The 23808-nt window shown below is 40.7% G+C and overlaps 1 protein-coding gene across 1 annotated transcript in view; it reads right to left on the minus strand.

Annotated features, from left to right (window-relative positions):
• Positions 1-23808, minus strand: part of SGCD (sarcoglycan delta) — a 293165-nt gene that overhangs the window by 54937 nt on the left and 214420 nt on the right. The window contains exon 6 of the mRNA XM_006089085.3: positions 15421-15493. Coding sequence (XP_006089147.1) covers positions 15421-15493 — 73 coding nt within the window. The remainder of the gene's footprint in view (positions 1-15420; positions 15494-23808) is intronic.

Raw genomic sequence — 23808 nt, forward strand, 5'->3', positions numbered from 1 at the left:
CAATCTGTCAGTATTTTACAGCAATCATGCTTAGGAAGATATTATGGGACAATATAATCTCAGCTTTGTTACATTTGAGTAACAAAGCCGTACTAGGTATGTCAATAGAAATCCAAGAGGGCAGGGAATAATTAACCAGGGAACTTAGATGCACACATGGAAACAGACAATAGAGTGTGAAGGCCTGGGAGGGGTGGGTGCAGGTGGAGAGGGTCAATGGGAAAAAAACCAACCAACCAACCAAACCAACACACTGTAATACTTCCAACAATAAAGAAAAATAAAAAGAAATCCATACAATGCTACTTTCTCCACTGGTCTTTCCACTGCTCCCTAATATATGCACAGACCTACTTGAACTTGTACATGAGTAAGAGCTAGAATAAAAATTACATTCCACAGAATTATCCAGGGGGCTCATCAATGCTGTAACAAGGAAATAGTGGGCCGCCCAGGTGTGGAAGATACTGCAGTGTCTTTCTCCCACCCCCAAGTATAATGTGAACAGGGCATACACTTCTCGTTCTGTGCCTTTTCTGCATTTGGAATTCCGAATCGCTTGCTTACACTTCCCTTTTATTGCTCGGTTTACAGGCAATCATATCACTCCACACAAACCATAATTTCCTCTTTGTTATCTCTGCTTCCTTCAGACAAACATGACTCACGGAAGAAATAATAATGAACCATTACCTTCTGCTGCCTGAACTGTTGGGATGGGAGTGTGCCAAGAGTGGAGATTTAACGCGGTATTAAGGAAGGCAAAGTAAATTGCACTTCCAGATGACGTGAGCATCCAGCAGTGTGCTGTTTACTTTTTCATATACTATCTGAAACCCCTGATGATTTTTTTGGGGGGGTGGGGCACAGCAGTTTATAGAATCTGAGCTACTATAAGGTCAACTGTAAACTATTATCTAGTAACAGTTATTCTAATAAGAACTTACTCAACTCCAGCAAATGGTCATCATCATTGGCTTCTTTATTCATTCACTCACCCATGGACTCACTCACCTATCCTTCATCTCTCCACCCACCCACTTATTCTACAAGCCTTCTCTGAGTGTCCACTACTATGCCAGACACTGTTTCAGAGATGGAAATTCCTGGGGTTGTGTTGTGATGAGGGCATGGGACATAGGACCTGTCTCCTTAGAGCCAAGTTTTCAGTGCTCTGAAACAACACCAGGCATGCTCTAAACAACACCAACGTCTAGTTGCCCCTCCAGAGATTCTGATTTCATTGTTCTGGGTTGAGGACTGGGAGTCAGATTCTTTATAAACTCCTCAGGTGGTTCTAATCTGAAGCAAACGTTGAGAATCACTGGCTTAGAGTTTACAACCCAGCAAGGGACACAAACAATAAGCAAGTGAACGAATGAATAGCAATTACATGACACAAAAGGCCGTGAAGACTGGTGCTGCACGCTCTTTGGGTAGCTTTACAAATCCCCGTTCTGAGATACGGGTTAGTAAGCTGTGGCTGAAAAGTAAATTTTGTTGATCTGTGTTTTCCTGCATTTTCCCCAAGGTGGGCCTGTGTTTGTAGTAACACATTTCCCTTGTGGCAGATTTTCCGTGAGGTGATGGCCAGAAATCTGAACTTTGGCCTCTTCTTACTATGTCCTGGAGTTCCTTTTCCAAAACAGAAACTCTGAAATGCAATAGAAGCGTACGAAATGCAGTGTGAACACCAAAATGCCTTTCCTCTCCTAGCTGAGAGCAGACTCCTTTTGCGTGGCGGGATGGTTTGGCAGGAAGAGTATAAACTAAAGTCAGGGAGAGTGAGATTTCTTTTTCCTGGCTCCTTCACCATCTTTGTGCAAATCCCTGAACCTCCACAAGCCCCCGGTTCCTCGTCTGTAAAATGGGAATGATTACAGGGCTTTCCCCCAGGGGAACTTCTGCTGTGAGGATTAAATGAGATAATACACACAAAGGAAGTAGGCCGGTGCTAGGCATGGGAGTGTGCTCCATAAATGCTGATCCCTTTGCCCCAGTAGACAGTCTCCCTGCTAGAAGACAAACTACAGAGGTCTCCAAGGGGGACAGCCGACCTGTTCATCATTGTGTCCCAGCACATATGTTACACACATGGCAGGCATGCAGATTTTTGTGGATGGAATAGATTCCTTTGGGTTATATTCATGTGTCTAGCCTGGTAGGTCCAACTAGACCCCTACTCAGCTGAAATGTCCAGATTCTGGCAGCAAATGTCATCTCAAAGCCTTCTGCATGGGTCCGCCTTGTGAACTGGCACACCGAGGCTGCTTCGCATTGCCCTACTGTGTAGGCTGTGTCCGCAGACCTTAGTCAGTCTTTCAGTTGGAACGTGGGAGAATTAGTAAACCAGAGGGTCAGCACTGCTTAGCTGGTCTCGAGGTCCCAGGCTGAAACCCTCATCTCTGTTTTATTTATTTAAAAATACATATTTTTATTGATTTCAGAGAGGAAGGGAGAGGGAGAGAGAGATAGAAACATCAATGATGACAGAGAACCATCATTCAGCTGCCTCCTGCATGCCCCCCATTGGAGATCAAGCCCGCAACCCAAGCATGTGTCCTGACCAGGAATCAAACTGTGACCTCCTGGTTCACAGGTCTAAGCTCAACCACTGAGCAAGACTGGTCGGGCCCTTAACCCTGTTTTAACTGCTTCCCCAGGGAACCCATGGAAACAGCATTATGACCTGTGTGCTATTCATCTACTAGACCTCCTTAATGAATGGTGTCAGGTCAAGGGACACCAGCCCTTTAAAAATCACTGCTGGGGTCTGCTGTCTCATGGCCTAAGTGTATTTTATTACCAAAGACGATTAACTCTACTAGAAAAACCACAGTAGCCACTGTATCGTACAGGTCCATTTGGGCCAGCAATAGGTTTCAGGTAGGATGCAAGGGCTCAATGGCAGCAACCTATGGTCATGAGATAAAAATCCATCCAAGCCACATGCAAACCAGGTACCCACTGTGGCCTTCAGGGGAAGAAAACACCAAAACTCATAAGGGTGCACTTTAACGGAGGATCAAAACCTTTATGGACACATGAAAATGAATGAGCAATTTCTAGGATGATACAAAAAATGTCCATGTGAACTTCTTTTTTCCAAAAAAAACCACCCCAACCTCATTTGAGTTTCATGTGTGATTTCATTTTCCTGCTGAGGTTGCGAGAGAGCCACTGATTCCCCGCAGCAGTCAGCAGCCGGGATCCCAGGCACCCAGGCAGGGCTCTGGTTCCTGGACTTCCAGCGGAGTCTGGTCCTCCAGGGAAGCTCACCTAGCCTCCATCTCCCACCTATGAATGGCTGAGGAGCCAGGAGGGACATTATTTCAGTCTCTATCATGTCTGAGTTAGTTGATTTTAGAGCATCTGATACTTAAATGTTATACTTTTCCTTTTTTAAAATAAGCTCCCACCTCCATCCCTCACCATACTGCAATTCAGAAGTTCAGAAGCTCTTTGTGGCAGGAGAGCTTAAAACACTCATTTTTTTCATTCATAACCACAGGGATCACCGATCACCGCTCTACCTTTCTTTGTGGAGTGTTAAAGTCTCCCATTTTTTCTCTCCTTAGGACAACAAGGTTTGCCTCTCTCATGTCCCACACAGATGACAAATGCCTCTGCAATTAGAGAATTTCAAAAGCTGGGATAAAGTTCACTTTTGATATTGGGCCAATTCATTGGCTCACACTTGTTTTATTGTTGTCTCAATTATATTGACTTGTACAAAATAGGCTAGTAACCTGTTGCTGACCATTACCTATGAGAAATATGACAGAACAAAACTACCCAATCACCAGGACAGATTTGTTTTGGCCATAATCTGGAGTGAGTACTAATCTGTTGCTTCAACAACAAAACCCCAAATTCTAGGAAATGCTTGAAATAGCTCCTATATGTCATGACATTTAGTTCTCACAAGTCCTTCTGAGGTTGGTGCTGTTCTTAACATCTTGTTCCAAATGAGGAACAGAAACAGAAAGAGGTTTGAAAACCTTGCCAGAATCACACCCTCGCACAGTGATGGCGAACCTATGACACACGTGTCAGAGGTGACGCGCGAGCTCATTTTTTTGGTTGATTTTTCTTTGTTAAATGGCATTTAAATATATAAAATAAATATCAAAAATATAAATCTTTGTTTTACTATGGTTGCAAAGATCAAAACATTTCTATATGTGACACGGCACCAGAGTTAAGTTAGGGTTTTTCAAAATGCTGACACGCCGAGCTCAAAAGGTTCGCCATCACTGGCCTAGCAGGTGGCGAAACCAGGATCCCAGGTCAGCAGTGTGGCCAAGAGCTCTCTCTGCATCTAACCTTCACTCCGGGCTGCAGCCTGTGTCAGAGATTCTGTCTGCAGACCAAAACCTCAAAATCTCAACTGAGCTCACAAGGACAGGGACTGTTCCTTTGGTCACATATTCACCCTTAGTCTCCTCATCGTACAATGAGAACAGAGTCAATCCCTCTTGTCCCACTTGCGGGAGTTTTTGAGGGAGTTTCGTAAAAATGCTTTGAAATTTACAAAGCATTGTAAGAAATTCAATTGTTCCACAAACACCCCCAGTGCACAGAAATATAAAAAGGAATCAATCAATGCTGCTCACAGATTCTGTTCTTCAACTACTCAACGAATAGAGCCTTTTCAAGGAATTTAAACTTAATGAGGGGTCTCTGGTAAAACTGTACCTGTGAGTAGTACTTTGAAGCCTGAGTCTTAGAATCTTCATATTAGAGCGAATCTGAAAGGTCATTTAGTTAAAGTCTTCCTTCTTTCTGATGCCTGGCACACCGCCATAGTAGTCTTGAAATGACAGTCCCCTTTACCAGGCATCTCAGTGACGGGAAGCTCATGACTATCAAGGGAGATAATTGACCACTTCAGACAATTAGAAACTGCTTTCTTATGTTACACTATCTCACTTTTGATTCTCCACCCTCACACCTTTGCCATTCTAGGCACAGAGAATAAAGAGAAAATTTCCTTTTTGTAAGGATATCATAACTTGCACAAAGAGAGGGGGATTGTACATTTGGCTTCCTCCATACATCATTCCCTAAGAACTGACTTCTAGCTTTAGAATGAGCCACTGAAGTGCTGAATGTTGTACTGTAATAGCTCCTCAAGCACTGAGATGGGGATGTGTCCAACCCATTATGGCTACGTGTCTCGCAAATGGTCCTCAAAGTGCAGCCCAGTCATTTGTAGGGGCAAGCAGTCGGAAGTTCAATGCCTCCTGCTTTCCATTTCAATCCCACTCATCATGCACATTTTCTACAACATGTCTGCCTTCAAAGACTAAGAGGCATTTTCTTCATTTCCCAAAGAGCTTTCCCCGAGGACCACAGGGAGAGCCATGAACTAATAGACAGATGCATCATGTTAAAAGGGGTGTAAACACTTTCCTTTAATCAGTACCCAGTCGATATTCTCCATCATGAAAAACTAATGAGTTTCTCAACTCCTCTCCTCAGATGTCATTGCAAAATATCTATCGGAGGCATGTCATCTGTATTTAATGAAGGGACAAGCATTGTAATTAAGTTTTAAGCTATCTCTTCAGCATGAAGCTGCCACTAAGTGTGAAATGACTATAATTCATAATTTTAAGACCTTGAATTTATTAGCATCTATTTTCTATTCAAGGTTAGGGGTATGGCACTCAGTTGTTCAAGGACTCAAATTCCTCTGTGCTTTGTTATTCCAGAGCGAGTGTGCCTGCGCTCAGATGGTAGGCAAGGAAAATTGTCATTAATGAGGCAGGTGGCATTTTTGAAAAAAAAATCAAAAGAACTGAAAACTCATTTCCCTTTGTGAATAGGGTATGGGGATGAAGTGTATAATTGGGTGAAAGGGGACTTGGCATTCCTCTAGGAATTATTATGGTGGAGAAAATGAATAGGGACGGCAGGCTAGAGGCCCCAAGTAAAGCAAAGCTCTGCTGAAGTGTGACTAGTGCACACCCGTGGATAAAAAAAGGAGTCTAAAGTTTTGAGACTGGTTGTAAAGGAAAGATGAATAAATGCTTCCCTTTTGAAAATGACTTAGTATGAATAGAAACAAAAGACATATGATTCATCAGTGCTTAGACAAGAGTATGGACTCCAGGAGACTTTAACAGCTCTCCTTTACTCTTGTTCCCCCACCCATGCTTTTGGGGAAAATGGACTTTGTAATGATCCATTTAACCTAAACCCCCTTGTGGGCAATGGTAAATGTAGAAGACATCTAGCCAGAGAATCTAAAAGTGAAGTGTAGGGGTTGTGTGTTTGTAGCAGGCAGACCATAATGAGCCTAAGGATATGCCAAAAAGGATTTTCTTAGGAAGTAAAGTTCAAGTTGAGAGGTGAAACATAAAATAGGATTATTCAGAAAAAGAGCAGAGAAGAATGTTTCAAGAAAAGGGAATAGCAAGGCTCTAAGTGGAGGCTCAAAGGCATTCTAGAGGAAACAAAGAAAAAGGTGAATGGTTGAAACCTACAAGTTGAGGAGAGAGGACTCCCAATTAAATAGCGAACTCCACACATACATCTGCCCCTGCTCCTTCCTGGAGATCTAATGCAGTGACTAAATGAACCAAAAAAGGGCTCAAACCAACAAGGATAAAGAAAAAGAGAAGCAGCAAGAGTAGAAGAAAGTTGTTGACAAAGCTTTGGAAATTACAAAGAAAGCAGCAAAAAGGAACTTCATTAGCAGATGACAGAAAACTGAACTCTAAGAGCTTGTGGGTTTGGTGAAAATAAAGCCAAAAGCTAATTCAAACTGCAGAATCCTGGCTGGTGCAGGAATGGGAGCCAACAGGCACCTATGTGGTTGGGAGTGTCTGGAGGGGCTGCAATTAGGAAGACTGGTTGAGGTTTTCATGGGAGACTGTCAGACTCCTAGACATTTCACCACTGTATTTACACAGGTGATCAGGCCACCCGCACTGTGATGAACTGAATATTGTACTCCCATCCCAATTCATATCTTCATATCCTAATCACCAATGTGATGGTATTAGGAAACGGGCCTTTAGAAGGTGATTAGGTCACAAGGGTGGGCCCTCCTGAATGGGATTAGTGCCCTTATAAAAGAGACCCTAGACAGCTTCCTTATCCCTTCTACCACATCAGGACATAATAAGAAGATGGACATCTATGAACCAGGCTGTATGCTCTCACCAGACACTGAATCTGCTGGTGCCTTGGAGTTCCCAGCCTCCAGACTAGGAGAAATAAATTCCTGTCGTTTATAAGCCACACAGTCTATTATAGCAGCCCAAACAGACTAAGACACACTACGGAAGACTTGAACTCTAGGCTCAAGGATAGCTGAGAGTAGCAGTGCAATACTGGAAACAGAAAATTAAGTGAAAAACTATATATTGAAGAATGAAACCTCCTAGGCCCCACCTGAATATCTTGGCCACAAAGTTCATCTCAAACAAGGGGTTAGGACTCTTCTCTGGAAAAACTGACCAGCCAGAGAGAAAAAAAGACCTACAAATTCGGACATTTGGGGTCACCAACCTAAAAATCCCAGCCTGATAATCCTACCTGGAAGCACCCCCCTCAATAAACTCCATTCATGTGAACAAAACTTTCCAACAGATTCTTACTACTCAGCTCTCAAAGATGAACAGACATCCATGAATCACCAACCACTTGAAAAAGTCCCAGTCAAAAAGCCAGAGACCTGAATAATAATAATAATCCTATATAATGAGAGGAATATGTTAATTAGCCATTACACCCTGAGGCGTCATGACCAGATCATGGATCAGCAGGAGGGTGGGCCATCGAGATACAAGCAGGCTGCAGAGAGCTACAGGAGGGGGCAGGGCAGCAAGCTATGAGGGGGGGAGGGGGAGCTACAGGAGGGGGGGCAGCGGGTGGAGAGCTACAAGAGGGCTGCAGAGAGCAGAGAGCTACAGGAGGGGGCAGGGCAGCAAGCAAGTGGGAGGCAGAGAGCTACAGGAGAGGGCAGGGCAACAAGCTATGATGTAGGGGGGCAGTTACAGGAGGGCAGGGCAGCGAGCTAAAGGAGGGCAGGGCAGCGGGCGGAGAGCTACAGGAGAGCGGCAGCGGCCTACTGGTGCACGGATTTGTGCACAGGGCTACTAGTGATGATAATAATGATAATAATGATAATAGATAACAAAAGAAACTTGAAAGTATCAAAAAGTAAAGAAAGGGTAGACCATACATGGAACTAATACAGGATGCTAGAGAAGGGAACCACCATAGAATAAAGAACATTTGGAAATTGAAATCTGAGAGGAGAAATTAAAAATTTAATGGAAGGACTGAAAGCAGAGAGGAGAGCAGAGGGAGAAACAAAAATAAGAATAGGTTGGAAGGAGTGGAAAGAGTAATAGGAGATGAGAGGTTGGGCTACCATGTAGAACCAGATCATCACTTGCAGGTTTCAGGTGAGTGCTTTGTTTGGAAATTTTATCTTCATGTCAGTGGGAGCCACTGAAGAACAGCAGAAAAAGGAGTGACGGTTGGCCCCACTTGGCCAGGAAATAGGCCAGGTTATTTAGTTCTCTCTGACATCTAATGGTCTCAGTCTCATTTATATTATATTCTAACAAACCATGGAAAATTCTGGATCAATAATAATAATAAGATATCCACTGGCTGATTTTAAAAAAGGGATCACTTCTAGTTCTCAACTTATTTCAGGTAAAAACTGTAGTCAGCTTGCTTCCCTAAACTCTCATTACTCTGTGTTTTGAAAAGGTTATAATTGGAATAAAACAAGGCTGGCTTAAAGCCAAGATCATGAAGGGTGTAATTAAGGAAGATTTCTGTCTACACACCCAGCAGGGCCATCCCACTAAGGGGAAAGAATGGGAGATTTAAAAGCAATTGTGTGTTTTTCAAGAATAATACAACAATCTACATCACACATTTTACATAATAAATGGCAGCAGCTGACATTTTAATAAAGATACAAACAATATAAAGTCTCTGTGCTCAGCTTTGAGGCAGAAGGTAGCCCCAGCCCAGACATTTCAACAAATATACACACTCACCCATTCTGCTCTGAATGGATGTGAGGTTAGCATTTATTTTTGATGTCACACCTGCCCTGACAACATGAATAAGAAGTGCAATTATTACCACCCACCCAATATGGTTTTATCTTTTGAATAATGTTTTTCCCACATTTTAGGCCCTTACATTAAAAATTTAATCTAAAAGATATAATTTTAATTTTTAAATAAAAGCCACTTGTCTTAGATAACAAGAATGTGTCACATTGCCTCTTTCAAATTCATATAAAAATGGGTTCGCCCTAAGGGACAATCAGGAGCCTCACTGCACATGGCTGATGGCTGAAGGTTTCATAGATACTGGTAATGGCTTTGAGGAAGGCTTGTGGAATGTTTTGATTATTAAGGTGTTTCCCCCAGTATCTTGCTGGTATAAAAGATTAAAACTCTAGAACCACTTTTGGGAGTATGTTTAAAGCATGTGATCTGAACTACAGTCCCAATCAATGCTGACTCAGGACTTGAAGAGAAATGAACATCACCAATAGCAGGTGCCTGAGAATGGATGCTGTAAGTGCCTTTTCCTTTTGATTATACTACTCGGTGGTCCTTACAAGACACAGAGAGAAAGGCTCACAGCCTTTGAAGCTTGGCAAAGTCCCATAAGACACTTTGTGACTGGCATCCTAACCTGTATTGCAGACTGGCCAATTTATAAACCACGCTCATCCATGAGAGGAAATGGTATTTCTTTATTGTTCTTACCTGACTTAGTTTTTCTCTCAAACTTATCCGTATGGATTGTTGGGAAAAAATAAATTTTTCTACTCTGGTATTTTCTCTGTGATTAAAAAGTTTCAACTTCCTCATTAGGATAAATGTTCCTCTCCCTCATTAGGATGTCATTATGGATATGGGGAAGGGGATTTCTGTGACTTTGTGGTGACTAACAAGTAAATCAATTCCTCAGATGTTGTTCTGATTGGCATCAGGCGAACAACCCAGGCTCAAGTCCTCAGTGAGTGAGTTCTGGCTAGTTTTCTCTGTGCTCACTCAGCACCCACTGAGTCAGGTCTCAAAGGTGTTGCTGGACACTGAGGTCTGGGCATGTCTCCCTCTCCATTTGGACTGTCTGCTGTGGAGCCCTCAGTCGCCCTGCAGGGAACCTGCCCAGGAGCATGCCTGTCTGCACCATTAGTTACTCAACACAACACCACAGAGATGTTTCTACAAACCCCCTTTCCCCAGCCATCCCCCAGGAGTTAAAGGAGATTCAAGTGTTGACCCAGGTCCTCTTTTTCTCTCCAGCCTCATGACAATGCAGGGGTGATGAGACCAACCTGCAAGTTGGCTTCCTAGAGCCCTTTGCTTTTGACTTTCCTATCTAGTTAGTCTCTTCCCTCTGTGACTCAGAGAAGAAAGGTCACTATGGCGATTTATTTCATAACTTGCTTTCCCTACATTTCCCATATTCTTCTTCCCACAATTCACTAGAGACCAATAGTGTTGGGTTTTCAACTTCCTCTTCCTGTCTGCATGGGACTTCCTCTACATCCTAGCCTCATATCATCCCCATCATGCTATCTGCTCTCTATCCTTCCCAGGCTTCTAATGGCAGATTATAATGTAGAGAGAGGAGACGAAAACAGAACATGTAAGATTAATATCTTAAAATATAATCTTGATCACAATTATAAAAATAAGAACTTTTGATAAGTAAAGCAAAGGGAAAGATGGAACTAGCTCAGATAGTGAAGGGTAAATATTCTCCATCTATCTACTACTAAGACCCATGGTGAAAAGGGCACCTTAGGGTTCACTTCTGTCTTATTCTCCTTCACTATAAATTACTTACGTACTCATTTATCTACATCCCAAGAATTGAGCACATGCATTGATTCCTAATACAAAACAAAAAATACTTGGTAAACAGCTGCTGCTCTGACATTAAATGGAAAATCAGGTCACCACCCCATGTAATTGTATGCAGACTTCTTTTAGAAAGACCCGTTGGCTTTTTGCCCTGTGATGGTTCCTTCCAAGCTTTTAGTTATATTTAGAGGAACAGAGCTGGTTCTATATGTACAGCGGTCTATACAACCTTCTCTCATTCTTTTCCTTTGCCCTAATACATGTGTGGGAAATAGGATTTCACACTCTATTTCTTGTTCCTGTAGGATCAGAATCCTACAAGGAAACTTCACAGTTGAAAAGAATGCTTAGAACAAGGTAGGCATTCAAAGGTAGCTGCCTCCGTTCTGACAGAAAATACATATGCAGGACCTGTTTCAGATCATGCACAACCTGAGATCAGGGAGTTTTCCATTTGTCTTTATACAGACTCCAGAAAGAAAAGCAGTGAACAAGAGAACATTTAAAATAGTCACATTCTAAAATCATGAATTTATTAAAGTCAGTTTCTAGTCAAAGTGAGTATTTTAAATTTTATTTTAAGGATAGGAATAGTGCTGGTACATTTTAAAGTATAGTCTTGAATCTGGAGTGACATGTCCTTATTTCAGAATTGCCCTGAAGAATGGTCGACAAACACTGTCCCAGATGGGGGGTGGGTGCAGACCTCACTAACGCTCATTATTTGTCTGAAGAGAAACAACCCTCTTTTTGTGATTTGCAGCTCAACCCTAGATTATTTACAAACACCTTAAGCCAACTCTGCCAATACGGTAACTATAGTAACTCTGGAAAGAAAAGCAGTAAACCAAAACTCTAGCAGAAAGGAAGCTACCAGCCTGTTCCCTGAGAGTGGAGATCTTTTAGGAAAAAATGCCAGAGGCCTAAAATCTGCCTTTCATTAACAAACAAGCAAACAACGACAACGGTAAAAATAAGAGAACAAACATATCCTACCAGCTGCCAAGGTAGGGGTTTGGGGAAACAAAAGTTATCCCAACAGAGAAGGTCTCTAAAACAGATACTGTTTTCTTACGTTTGATTGATTGGATTAAGCGAGGGACGTGTTGGATGTTTAAGTTTTGCTTGCTTATTTTAGAAGACAGTCTATGTATAAATAAGCTGTAGTCTTTTAATTCAATTTGTTTCCCATTAGTAAGTAAGACCAAGAACATCTAAGTATAGAATATTATTTTTAAAAACCCTTATGACTTTTTTGTTTACATCCTCTTTTTTTTTTTTTTTTAAATCTTCACCCGAGGATATATTTTTATTAATTTTTAGAAAGAGGAAGGAAAAGAGACAAACATTGATGTGAGAGAGAAACATAGATCAGTTGCCTCCTCTTTATGCACTCCGACCAGCAATAGAATCCACAGCCTAGTTATGTGCCCTCACTGGGAACTAAACCTGTGAGCTTTTGGTGTATGGAACAACACTCCAACCAACTGAACCACCCGGCCAGGGCAATCTCCTTTCTGTGTATTTTTTAATTTATAAGACACTCAGGTACTTGCATCCTTTTAAACAAATCTTATGTAAAATAAGATCTTACAGGACTACAATATTAATTTCTTAGTTTTGATCAATATATCATAGATCTGTAAGATATTAACATTAGAGATTAGTAGTTAAAAGGAACATGGGAATAATCTGTATGAATTTTGCAATTCTTCTTTAAATCTAAATTTATTTTAAAATAAAAAGTAAAACACTATAGTCCTGACTGGTGCGGCTCAGTTGGTTGAGCACTGTTCCATGCACTGAGAGGTCACTGGTTCCATTCTTGGTTAGGTCACATGCCCGGGTTTTTGGCTCGATTCTCAGAAGGGGGCATGCAGAAGGCAGCCAATACCTATCATCTACCTATCATCTACCTATCTATCTATCATCTATCTATCTATCATCTATCTATCTATCTATCTATCTATCTATCTATCTATCTATCTATCTATCTATCTAGTAAAATACTATAAAGGGATTAGCTGTTTGGAGCTAGATGTGACCTGGCTTTTTACAGAGAGCAGGGCTCTCAGATTAGCTCAAGGCCACATTATGAGTTTGCAATAGGTCCCTGACTCACAACTCAGTGCTCTTTCCCCTCCATCGTGCTGCCACCCAGGAATCCAGGAGTCACTGCTTCTGCTTCACCTGGACAGTTCACTCCATGCCACCTGCTGGTACAAGTCCAGGGACCTCCCTTAGATGACTCTACTTTCCTAGGCCCAGAAGACACACCAGCCTGCATGTGCTGGGTCAGTAAAACTGATCCAACTGTAAAGCCAGAGGCCAGGAAGCTCAGTCACCAAGTTCATTACCTGCCTACTCAATAGCCAAGGTCAATTCCAATCAATAGCAAAGAGTACAATGTGGCACCATTAGATGATAAATGTGAAACTGATCTAATCAATCCACCACATTTCATCATCCTTTCAATTGGTCAGAGATTCTCCCACATGCCATCAGGAAAAAAATTCCAGAAGGATGAAGGGGCTAAATGATCACATTCTAAGCTCCTCACTCCATTCAGGTTATCAAGCATCACCATGATTTGAACAGGTGCAAACAAAACACCAGTTTCAAAATTGCATATTAAAATCGTTATATGCTTCCTATCAGACAATTTTCTTTCTAGCCCCCGTGGAATATGCCTATAATTTTAGAATAAGCAACTACCTGAAGTCCTTATTCTGTTGCATTAACTTAGAAATTTCGTTGTGACTGCGGAGGTTTAACTTAAGGTGAGTTCCAGGGTTTCCCGTAGGTTGCATATCGGGGACTAGAAGTGTGTCGACAGCACTCTATGAGCAAATACTCTGTTCTATGTCCTTCAGGGTCTGATCTCTAAAGTGAGCTGAGTTGTCTTTATGTTTGGTGTGGGCTGGGTTTGTTTTTAACTACAGAACATTTATTTTTCTGTTTAAAGCAAAGTGAGCCTAAATCCAGCAACTCTTACATTTCTCAAGTCTTCCATGTAATGGAGAGCTTGTTCCATTGAAACAAGTCTGTATTATATAGAGAGTGCAGCTCCTTTTAGACAACACTTATCTTTGGGCTGATCAGCACTAATTACTGACTAGCTCTGTAAAATAATAATAATAATAATAATAATAATAATAATAGCCCTGCTCCTAAGGAAGATGTGAAAATAAAGTGACCCGGGCCACCCCTTAGCTTGTCTGGAAAGGGCTTTTATATCACAGACCTGAGGATTCACTACACTCAGAGAACGAGTTCTCTCCTAAAACACGGGCCTCCTTGGGTGGATTTGCTTAGAAGATTCCAGTTTTTGTGTCTAATAGGAAGCATAGGCTCCAGATACTCAGGTGACTTCTGGCATCTGGAAGCCCCAATGACAACCATTATTCTAGTAAAATATAAAACCTTGCAGTGTGGTGTGTAATCTTAAAAATACAGCCCACTCTAGGTGGGGTGTTGCTAAGGAAAGGTTCTCACTCCCCACCTATTATCCTCTTCCCTTGGCCCAATTTATGTCCCTATATTCACAAAGACGGACAGGCTTTGCAAGCAGGCTGTGGGTTTTGTAATGAGGTGATATAGTCTCTACTGACTGGGAACATGTTTCTGTTTAAGGAAACAAGCTCCAACCTGGCCACAGCTGTTTTCAGAAAAGCACAGGTCTTGGGGCTGACTGCACTGTGAAACAGCAGGCTGTATAATACAAGTACAGCTGCTCACGGCTGATGTCTTCCCGAAGTAGTTATCCCATGCTAGCTATGATGATCCACGATTGCTTTTAGTTAAAAGAACTACGGGAAATGAAGACAGCCAGGATTCACCGACCCCTTCATGGCTACAAGTATACAGTAAAAATTAAAGTTATATTTGTGACATCATACCATGTTTTATGTGTTTCTTTTGGAATGTTGGGGATGGTGGCTAGGTGGCAGGAATGGTTTTTAAGCCACCTCTCTATTTCTGTTTGTTTATCTAGCTGTCTGTCTGTATGTCTATTGTTCTTTTTGGTTTTCCATAATTGGTGGTAAGAACACAACATTGTAGAATCCTTTTCTGCTAAAGGCAGCCCCCATATAGACACCCGAAGACGAACACCAACCAGTACACGGAATACCCATGGAGGTAGTTCTACCACCATATCATTCCAGGGAAAATAAAAATCTGCATTGCATTTAGAGCTCAGTTTCTCAGAGATATCACTCTACTGTGGGCTGATCAGCACCGATTACTGATGAGTTCTCTAATTGGGTAGGTTTTTGGTACCACAAAATACAGCAAGCAACACACACTGCAACAATCAATCCTAAACCTCACAATGACACTGCGGACAACCTCTTCCTCCAAACCCTCAACTTTAGGTCCTCAGAGAACATTTTCTCCTGGTTGCAGTTTATCTTCTCGTCCTTTCTAACCGCTCCGGTTTACATATTCATGCTGTGATGCTGTTACATTATATGGATTCAAAATGGATCATCAGCCCATGGCACAGAGAAAGGAAACAGACGCTAAATCGATGAATGCAAAGTCAGAAGCTTACCTTAGTTCCTTGAAGGGGTCTGCCCTGACGTTAGGTGTTTCTATTGATTTAGGGAACACGGTGCCCTCTGCTCCTGTAAACAAGAGAAAAAAGCAAACAGAAGTTGGAGACTGCTGGATGTGTTACCTGGGGGCACAACCAGCTAAATGCAGTGAATCCTTAACACAACTCAATACACACATATTTTTTTTTGCCACTGGCTTTCGGCCTCCATAATAGGAGAGCATTAAATCAACTCATGCAAACAGCCTTTGAAAAAACAAGGAAGTTCTTTTGAAAGTGTTCCTGCTGAGATCAGAGTGAGGCCATGAGGCAAATTCCATGTCGGCTTAAAAAAAAATTAAAAAAGATGCCTAGAATTGGCACAGTCTGACTCTGGTCCCTCATAAACTATTCATAGTCACCCAAGTGGAAATGTTTGGAAAAACAGCAACTGAAGCCCTCAGAGTGCAGCCAGGGCACAGACCACAGAACACAACACCTAGGCGGTGGCAGGGATGCTACATGGTGGAAGGCACCGTAAGAATGTGAGATATTTGCCTAATGACAATTTGACAGAAGTTTTTCAGTAAATAAAGTTCTACACTATTATTATCTGGAGAAGTTAAACACAACACTATGGGGGATCATTTGAAGTTCAGCACTTTTACACTTTGAGTATTAACATTGATCCCCAACCCAGTCTAGACATTTAGCTGTTGACTTTGCTATAAGCCTTTATCTTCACAACTTGTCAATGCCAGCTGAACCTTTCTAGCCATAAAGATTGTGATTATCTGATTTGTCTGCTCCCAGAGTGTCTTCAAATCATTTAAGCCTCAGTTTATCACAGACAATTGCAGTGGATATTAGTTTTTCAATTAAACTTAGCTAGGCAATATCCTGTACTTTGAGGCAAAGGTGTTTATTTTTATACATTTGGTATAGTTCTTTGATGCTGTAAGAAGGGCAGAATAATATCTTGCATTCACACGTGAATTTCTAGAATCCTCCTGCAATTGTTATAGTATCTAAAAATCCTCCATTAACTGCTGTCATTCCAAATCCAGATTTATCCTGGCATACTGATGAGCCAAGGGGGAAGAACTGATTTCTTTACTTTTGTAGCAACTGTGGAAATATTTCATCTTTCTGATATGAGTAAAAGACTATTGTAAGTAAAATCAGAAAATAATAACTTGACTTAACATTACATATAGTCATTCAAAGAATATCCTGGTGAACAATAACTATTATTCTAAGCAAATATTTTGTGTGAGATAAGGACTATAAATATCTATTATTATGGACAAGAGGCCTGGTACACGAATTCATGCACAGGTGGGGTCCCTTGGCCTGGCCGGCGATCTGGGCTGATCAGGCTAGCTGGCCGGGGGGAGGGACCACGGGAGGTTGACTGTTGGAGTGCACTGACCACCAGGGGGCAGCTCCTGCATTGAGCGTGTGCCTCCTGGTGGTCAATGTGCATCATAGCGACTGGTCTACCAGTGGGTAGTTCATTAGGTCGCTTAAACTTTTATATATATAGATGTGGAATCTGAGACTCAGAGAAGTTAGGAAATTTTTCTAAGGTCACACAGCAAAGAGGGAGAGCCAGGACTTGAACGGAGCTATTTCAACTCTGGAACAGATGACCTTGACTGCTATGACACACTGTCTTTTTCAGCAGATTAAGTCACTCTCTACTTGCTCATCTTTTTATGAGATAGACAAATACCAATGTTTATATCCTCAAGTAATACTTGCTACTTTCCCCTGTCACCCCTCTTCTAAAAAAAGTTTCTATGTACACTGAGATGATTACTAATACTTTTCAAAAAGACCATTTCTTTTCAAGTACTATCACAGGTTTCTGATTTTCACACTGCTTTTCATTTTCCCAGAAGCATCCATCAGCATCAATTCCCCCATCCTACCCTCTCTACCTATTCTTGGATAATAAATGATTCTCCATTTTATTATTTCAAAAAGGTTTCTATTAAAGCCATACCTACTTATTCCTTCTTTGACACAATATAATTTACTAGCAAGAAATGTTCATAAACAGTTTGAGTGAAAAATCCATAAAGCCATTTCAGCTTTATTTTAAGTTCCATTTAATGTCCCTCAAAAATGATTTCATCAATGTGTTTCCATTAGCTAGTTCTCTGCCCAATAACTTAATTCCTCACAATCCATCAGGAACTTAGAAAGCTTGTGACAGGATCTATCCAAAGTGTTTTGAATCAGCTCCATGGCTCTGTTTCCCCTAGTAGCACAGGTAGGGGCAAACTCTTCAAAAAATCTCAAATGCACTTCATTGTCATAGTAACAAAAGAGCCAGCTTCTCCTCTCTGGAAAGTGTACTCGGTGCGAAGCTCAATTTGGTCATGCTTTCCCCTCTAAGTGTCCTGGGATGTCAGGAGACTAACATCCAGTTCTCTCTGTGATGCTGGGCAAGTCAAATAAACTCTCTGGCCCTTGATGTTCCTGTTTCCTATAAAATGAAGGTTGGGATGAGAAGTGTTAGAGCTAAATTGTTTTCTCTCCCAATCTAAAATGTCATAAAGTCACAATCTAATCAGAACATGATTGTCTTTAGCCATTTCCATTCCCTACCAGGAAAACAGAGCAATCCTGGAATATCAAAGGAAATCACTAAAGATGTTCCCAGTGCTTACGGAAGAAAAAAGTAAAAGAAAACAGATTTTTGTCCACTTCGAACTGCATTTAACTGATAGAAATAATCACCAGAAAATAAACCTTAGAAGAGATGAAATGGTAGAGAGCAAAATCTATTATAGATGAAACTAACTATAAGGACAACAACAAAACTTGATAATAACTCTTTAAAACTCAAAAAAATGACTTGGAGAAATTCAATTTTATAAAAAATAGTAAACACTAAAGTGCTTAACACTAAATAGCTATGAACTAAATACTGAAAGAAAACATTTATACCTGCATAATTTGGTACAGGAAAATTGGATTTGACAGAAATTGGACACAACAGAAAAAAATTTCAATGATTGAAATTATCAGTAAACTTGGAAATAGAAAAGTTTATGATGGATCAAACCTTTGTTATACATGCAGAAGAAATTATTTTACACACAATAACTTTAAGGAAAACTTCTAAAAAGTTCAGAAATGGTTTCAAGTGTACTGTTTAGAAAATTGATTAAGGAATTAAACTAGCTTAATGGAGTTTGCTCTGGTAAATTCTTTCTTGAGGAACATTCATTAATATTGGCATAATTATGATTAATGCTTCTGTATTAACTAATGCAGACTAAAAATCATTTTTGGGTGTAAATGGTGGGACCAAAATGCTCAACAGGTTTAAAATGCAGAGTTAAAATATCTGATGACCAATGTTTGAAGTCAAGGTGTATTAAGTTATCTAATTCATGTTGCTTGGGTAGATATAACCTGAATGACAACCCTTAATAACAACCATATTTTACTTGATAAGATAAGAATACATTTCTCTACCAATATTAAATTATAAGCAGAGAAAAGACATCAATCTAAAAATTGGAGATAAGAAAATGGAAAAGGGAAAGATTTGATTTTCTGAAATATCAGAGAACTGAGAAACCAAAAACCTGATTTTTAGTGCTGATTTTGTATAAGCTCATTATGTGACTTTTCTCAATTTGCCTTCTAGTCTTATTTCTCCACTTATTATACAAAGTGGGGATGGGGATTAGAAACTATAAGGCCTCCAGACCTGCTCTTTTACAATGCTCCACATTATATGGTTGGATGAACCCAAAGGACCAGGAGAAGGGCATGGTGGATTGATATACCCAACATTCAATTTATTTAAGAAATATTAATCCAGCAGGGGGCTCTAGAGGTGAGCCATAGAGATACGGAGCTCATAATCTAGTACAGTGTAGTGTACTCTGGCAGTGTACAACAAATTTAAATAATGAGTAATCCTATATAATAAAAGGCTAATATGCAAATCAACCAAATGGCAGAACAACCAGTCGCCATGACATACACTGACCACCAGAGGGCAGATGCTCAACGTAGGAGCTGCCCCCTGGTGGTCAGTGCTGGGAGCCTCTCCTGCCTCCATGGGGAGCGGGCCTAAGCTGGCAGTGGGAAATCCCCCGAGGGCTCTGGTACTGCAAGAGGGCACAGGCCAGGCTGAGGGACCCCCACCCCAGTGCACGAATTTCGTGCACTAGACCTCTAGTAATCTCATAAATAAAAATATACATTAGTAACAAATGGCGATTAAAACTTGAAAGGAAAATCAAAGATGTCTTTGAAAGTATAAAACTTGGGGTCATTGCCCTAGCCAGTGTGGCTCAGGTGGTTGGGTGGCGTCCAGTGTACCGCAGGGTTGTTGGTTTGATTCCCAGTCAGGGCACATGCCTGGGTTGGAGGCTTGACCCCTGGTTGAGGGCTTGCAGGAGGCAGCTGATTGATGTTCCTCTCTCTTTCCCCACCAAAAAATCAATTAAAAAAGAAAACACAATTTGGGGTCATAGCCTGGTCTGGCAGGTAAATTTCCCTGAAAAGTGAAGTTTTGCTGATATTTGTTAAGTCATTAGGAACCAACTAGATAAGAGTGGGAAGTAGCAGTAGAAAACAGTTCAAAGGTGACAGGGTTGGGAAGTTGAAGTTAATAAAGATCAGTGTGGCCAGACTATGCTTAGCAAAGGTGAGCAGCATGGGTGAACCCAGAGAGGTAAGTTGGCCCAAGTAATGCAGAGTCTTGTATGCCACAGCAAAGGCTTTAAGCAGGAATTTGACTTTAGCAAATTGGCGTTTTTCAGAAATCACCAATGTTGTATGTTATGGTCTGCATGTGTGTGTTCCCCTAAAATTCATACGTTGAAACTCTACTCTTTAACAGAACCCAACCACGCTGGCACCCTGCCTCCAGTTTTCAGAATGTGAGAAATATATTTCTGATGTTTAAACTACCAGAATGTATGGCATTCTGTTACAGCAGCATGAGCTGAGACTCTGTGTCATGGAAAAGGTAACAGAGGAGAGAGAGGATAAATAAGATGAGTCAGGGAGAGAGACGGTGGTGGGCTGAACTAGAGAACCGGCAATGAGAATGGAGAAGAGTGGGTGATTTAGAACATATTTAAGAGGGATCTAATGACATGCTGGATAAGAGGGAGACTAAAGGATGACCACAGGGCCCATGGGAAGAGCTGAAATTGATGTCAAAGCCAAATGATTAATGCTCAAAGCCAGCTGTGCCCATGGCAACCTTATACTTCCCCAATAAAATCCTGCTTATTTGGATGTTTGGTATTTTAGTTGCAATTGAAATTGTCTTTACTTAATAAAAGAAGCTGTTATGAATCCAACTATAATTTTCTTGTGAGGGTGCTGGCAACATGACAAATAAAATTTAAATTAAGCCTCCTATAGTATATACAAGCAATATTTAAAAACTATGAATAGGTAATAATTCCTTGAATAATTCACATTGTTTTCTGTATAAGATAATTTTCTGGTTACTCCAAAGTGTTAGCTAAACACATGTTCATATATCGCCCATTGTTTAAAAATCTTTCTAAAATACATAAGATACTGGTTTTGCCTCTGAGAGTCCAGGCTAAAGAACATGGCTACATTTTGAAATTTAAATATTATTTAATGTCTAAGATCCATTTTCCTGAAAGCCAATTTCCTCTACAGCATGCTATCCATTGGTAGGTATAAAAGAGTGAATTGCGGGAGAACTGATCATGGGAAATTCCTCAGAAACAATGGTTTTATATTTAGTTCCTAACATAAACTTTTGACTTTCTCCTAATAGTAATATTCAGTAAAAAATTCTTTTTAAGGAAGTGAGTTGGGTTATGTTTAGCCAAAGATTTAAAATGAAATGAGTAATCAGTGAAGTTGCAGAGTTTCCACAAATTTCAGGATTAAGCACTGTCAGCCTCTGAAACCCTTCCCAGACTTGAGCAATAAACAGATGCAAGACAGGAACTTTGAGTGGAAAATGTCACTTCAAGTAATTTAATCCCATTCTGTCTCCCTGGCTTTTGGTGGTGTTTAACAAATCACCAATGCAAAAATGTTTGTAGTCATTACAAGTCGTTTCCAGGATACATACCAAATATTTTCTTTTTAGGAATTAGGACAGATTCTCCTAACCTAAAAGTACAGATAATTAAATTCATTCAACAAATATTTAGGGAGGGCAGGTTTAGACTTTCCTCTTTATGGGATCACAAATTAATCTATAATAATAAAAGTATAATATGCTAATTAGATTGGACGTCCTTCCGGACAGCCTTTTGGACAAAGCCAGGGCTGCGAGGGAAGCCTGGGCCCTGGGTGCCTGCCGGTGTCCAGAGGTAAGCCCGGGTCCTGGGTGCCAGAGGGAAGCCGGTGCTGCCAGCCAGGGGAAAGAAAGCCTACTCTTGCACGAAATTTCATGCATTGGACCTCTAGTATATATATAATATATATATTATTTGTGAGCTTGCTATTCATGGTAGGTATAAAAGAATATATATATATATTCTATAGCTATCTCAAGTATTGTAGCCATTCTTTGTCTATAAATATTTAATCATTACCTACTATGTGCCCAGCACAGTGCTAAGGCAATATTCAGTGTGAAGAGCTGATCTGTGTCCTTATGGAGTTTTATTATAGCTACATAAATTTAGAGAACATATTAAAATTGATCTTTAACAACAACTTTTAAAATCATGCATTCTCAATGGGGTGATGTAGTAAAGGTATAAAACTGGTTCTTGGTGGGCCAGCAAAAGAAACCTTTCTCTATTAATGTATAAAGTACAGATATATAAATAGTACATAAATAGATATACAGTATATATGATACTAAAATCTCATTGGAGGAGACTAAATAAAAAAAGATGTGAAATAATTCTCTAGAAGAGCCATACTAGAAAAAAGGTTGAGAAAGTGTTGTAAATGCTCTGAGGTTTAGGCAGGGAGCTGATGGAGCATGGAGGAGGGGGTGTGCGCTAGCATGGGAGGATCTGCAAGGCTCCTCTGGGGAAATGGAATGAAGTTGCAATCTGAAGGAGGTGTCAGTCAGGCAAAGAGTTTACATGGAGATGGGTGGAGAGCACACATCAGGAAGGAGGACATGTGTGGAAGCCCTGAGACAAGAGGCAGCACGCTGCCTTTAAGGGATAGTAAGATCATTGTACCTGGAATGGAAAGAGCAAGACTGGCATAAGAGGAGACTGGTGAGGGAGTCAGGGGCAAGATCATGTAGAAACATGTAGGCATGTTTAAGTCTGGCAGACTTTTTGATTGACATTGCTAGATAGAAGGAATCTGGTCCCTTTATGGCATTGTTAATGTGCTGCTCCAGTTCTGGACAAGTTATATCCAATATTTTTATTATGCAATGAAAATAAGCCCTTAGCCCTGGTTATTTGGTTCCATTGGTTGGAGCGTCATCTTGTACACCAAAAGGTTGAGGGTTTAATTCCCAGTCAGGGCACGTACCTAGTCTGCAGATTTGATCCTTGATCAGGGCGTGTATTGATGTTTCTCATCTCTTTCTCCCTTCCCCTCTCTCTAAAGTCAATAAGCATGTCATTGGTGAGGATTAGCAACATGGAAATCACTTACATCACAGGAGTTATTCTATGAAGAGCTGGAGGCAGACTTTTACAAGCAGAGGAGTACGTGGGAAGTGAAGAAATGGTTACAGCAAGAGTCAACATTTTTTGGACAAGAGCTATCTAGTAAGATAGCTGAGTATTGGATATTGAATATTAGATATTAAAGATGAAGCTATGGGGTACCAGTCTGCTCTATGGCACAGGCCGGGCAGAGGCCCAGGTGCTCAGTTGTCTGGATGCAGGCACGCATAATGTGGATATTCGAGTTCATTAGGCTGGGATTTTAATAGACATGTACATTGAAATGAGAGTGTAATAAGTTCAGGGTTGTATAGGAAAATTGTGAAGAGGAATATGATACTTAGGGTCTTCTAGACTCATTTTCCAGGAATGGGGATAGTAACACTTCTCTCTAATGAGGATTAGAAAATGTATATTATATATAGTGCTATGTGTGCATGGTACATCAAAATGCTCAATAAGTGACAGATAATATTTATTATAATGGAATCGAAGATGTTGATAATGATAGAAGATAAGGCCAGAAAAATATAAGGATGTCATTCAATAATCTGAATGTTAACAATGGAGAAGAATAAAATAAGACATGTTTCCTAGCAATTTAGCATCAAGGTGCGCATTTTACATACTTGTGTAGCATGTGAAACCACAGAGCAGTTTAAGATTCACGTATAAAAATATCCTGGCAAGACATGAAGAGACAAGTAGTTTAATTAAACAAACTCTACTCGAGAAACCAACAGACCAGAACTCATGCTCGGTGTATCATTAAGCCCAAACTGGAAAA

The sequence above is a fragment of the Myotis lucifugus genome, unplaced genomic scaffold (genome assembly GCF_000147115.1).
Source record: "Myotis lucifugus unplaced genomic scaffold, Myoluc2.0 scaffold_56, whole genome shotgun sequence".
In the NCBI taxonomy this organism is placed as follows: Eukaryota; Metazoa; Chordata; class Mammalia; order Chiroptera; family Vespertilionidae; genus Myotis; species Myotis lucifugus.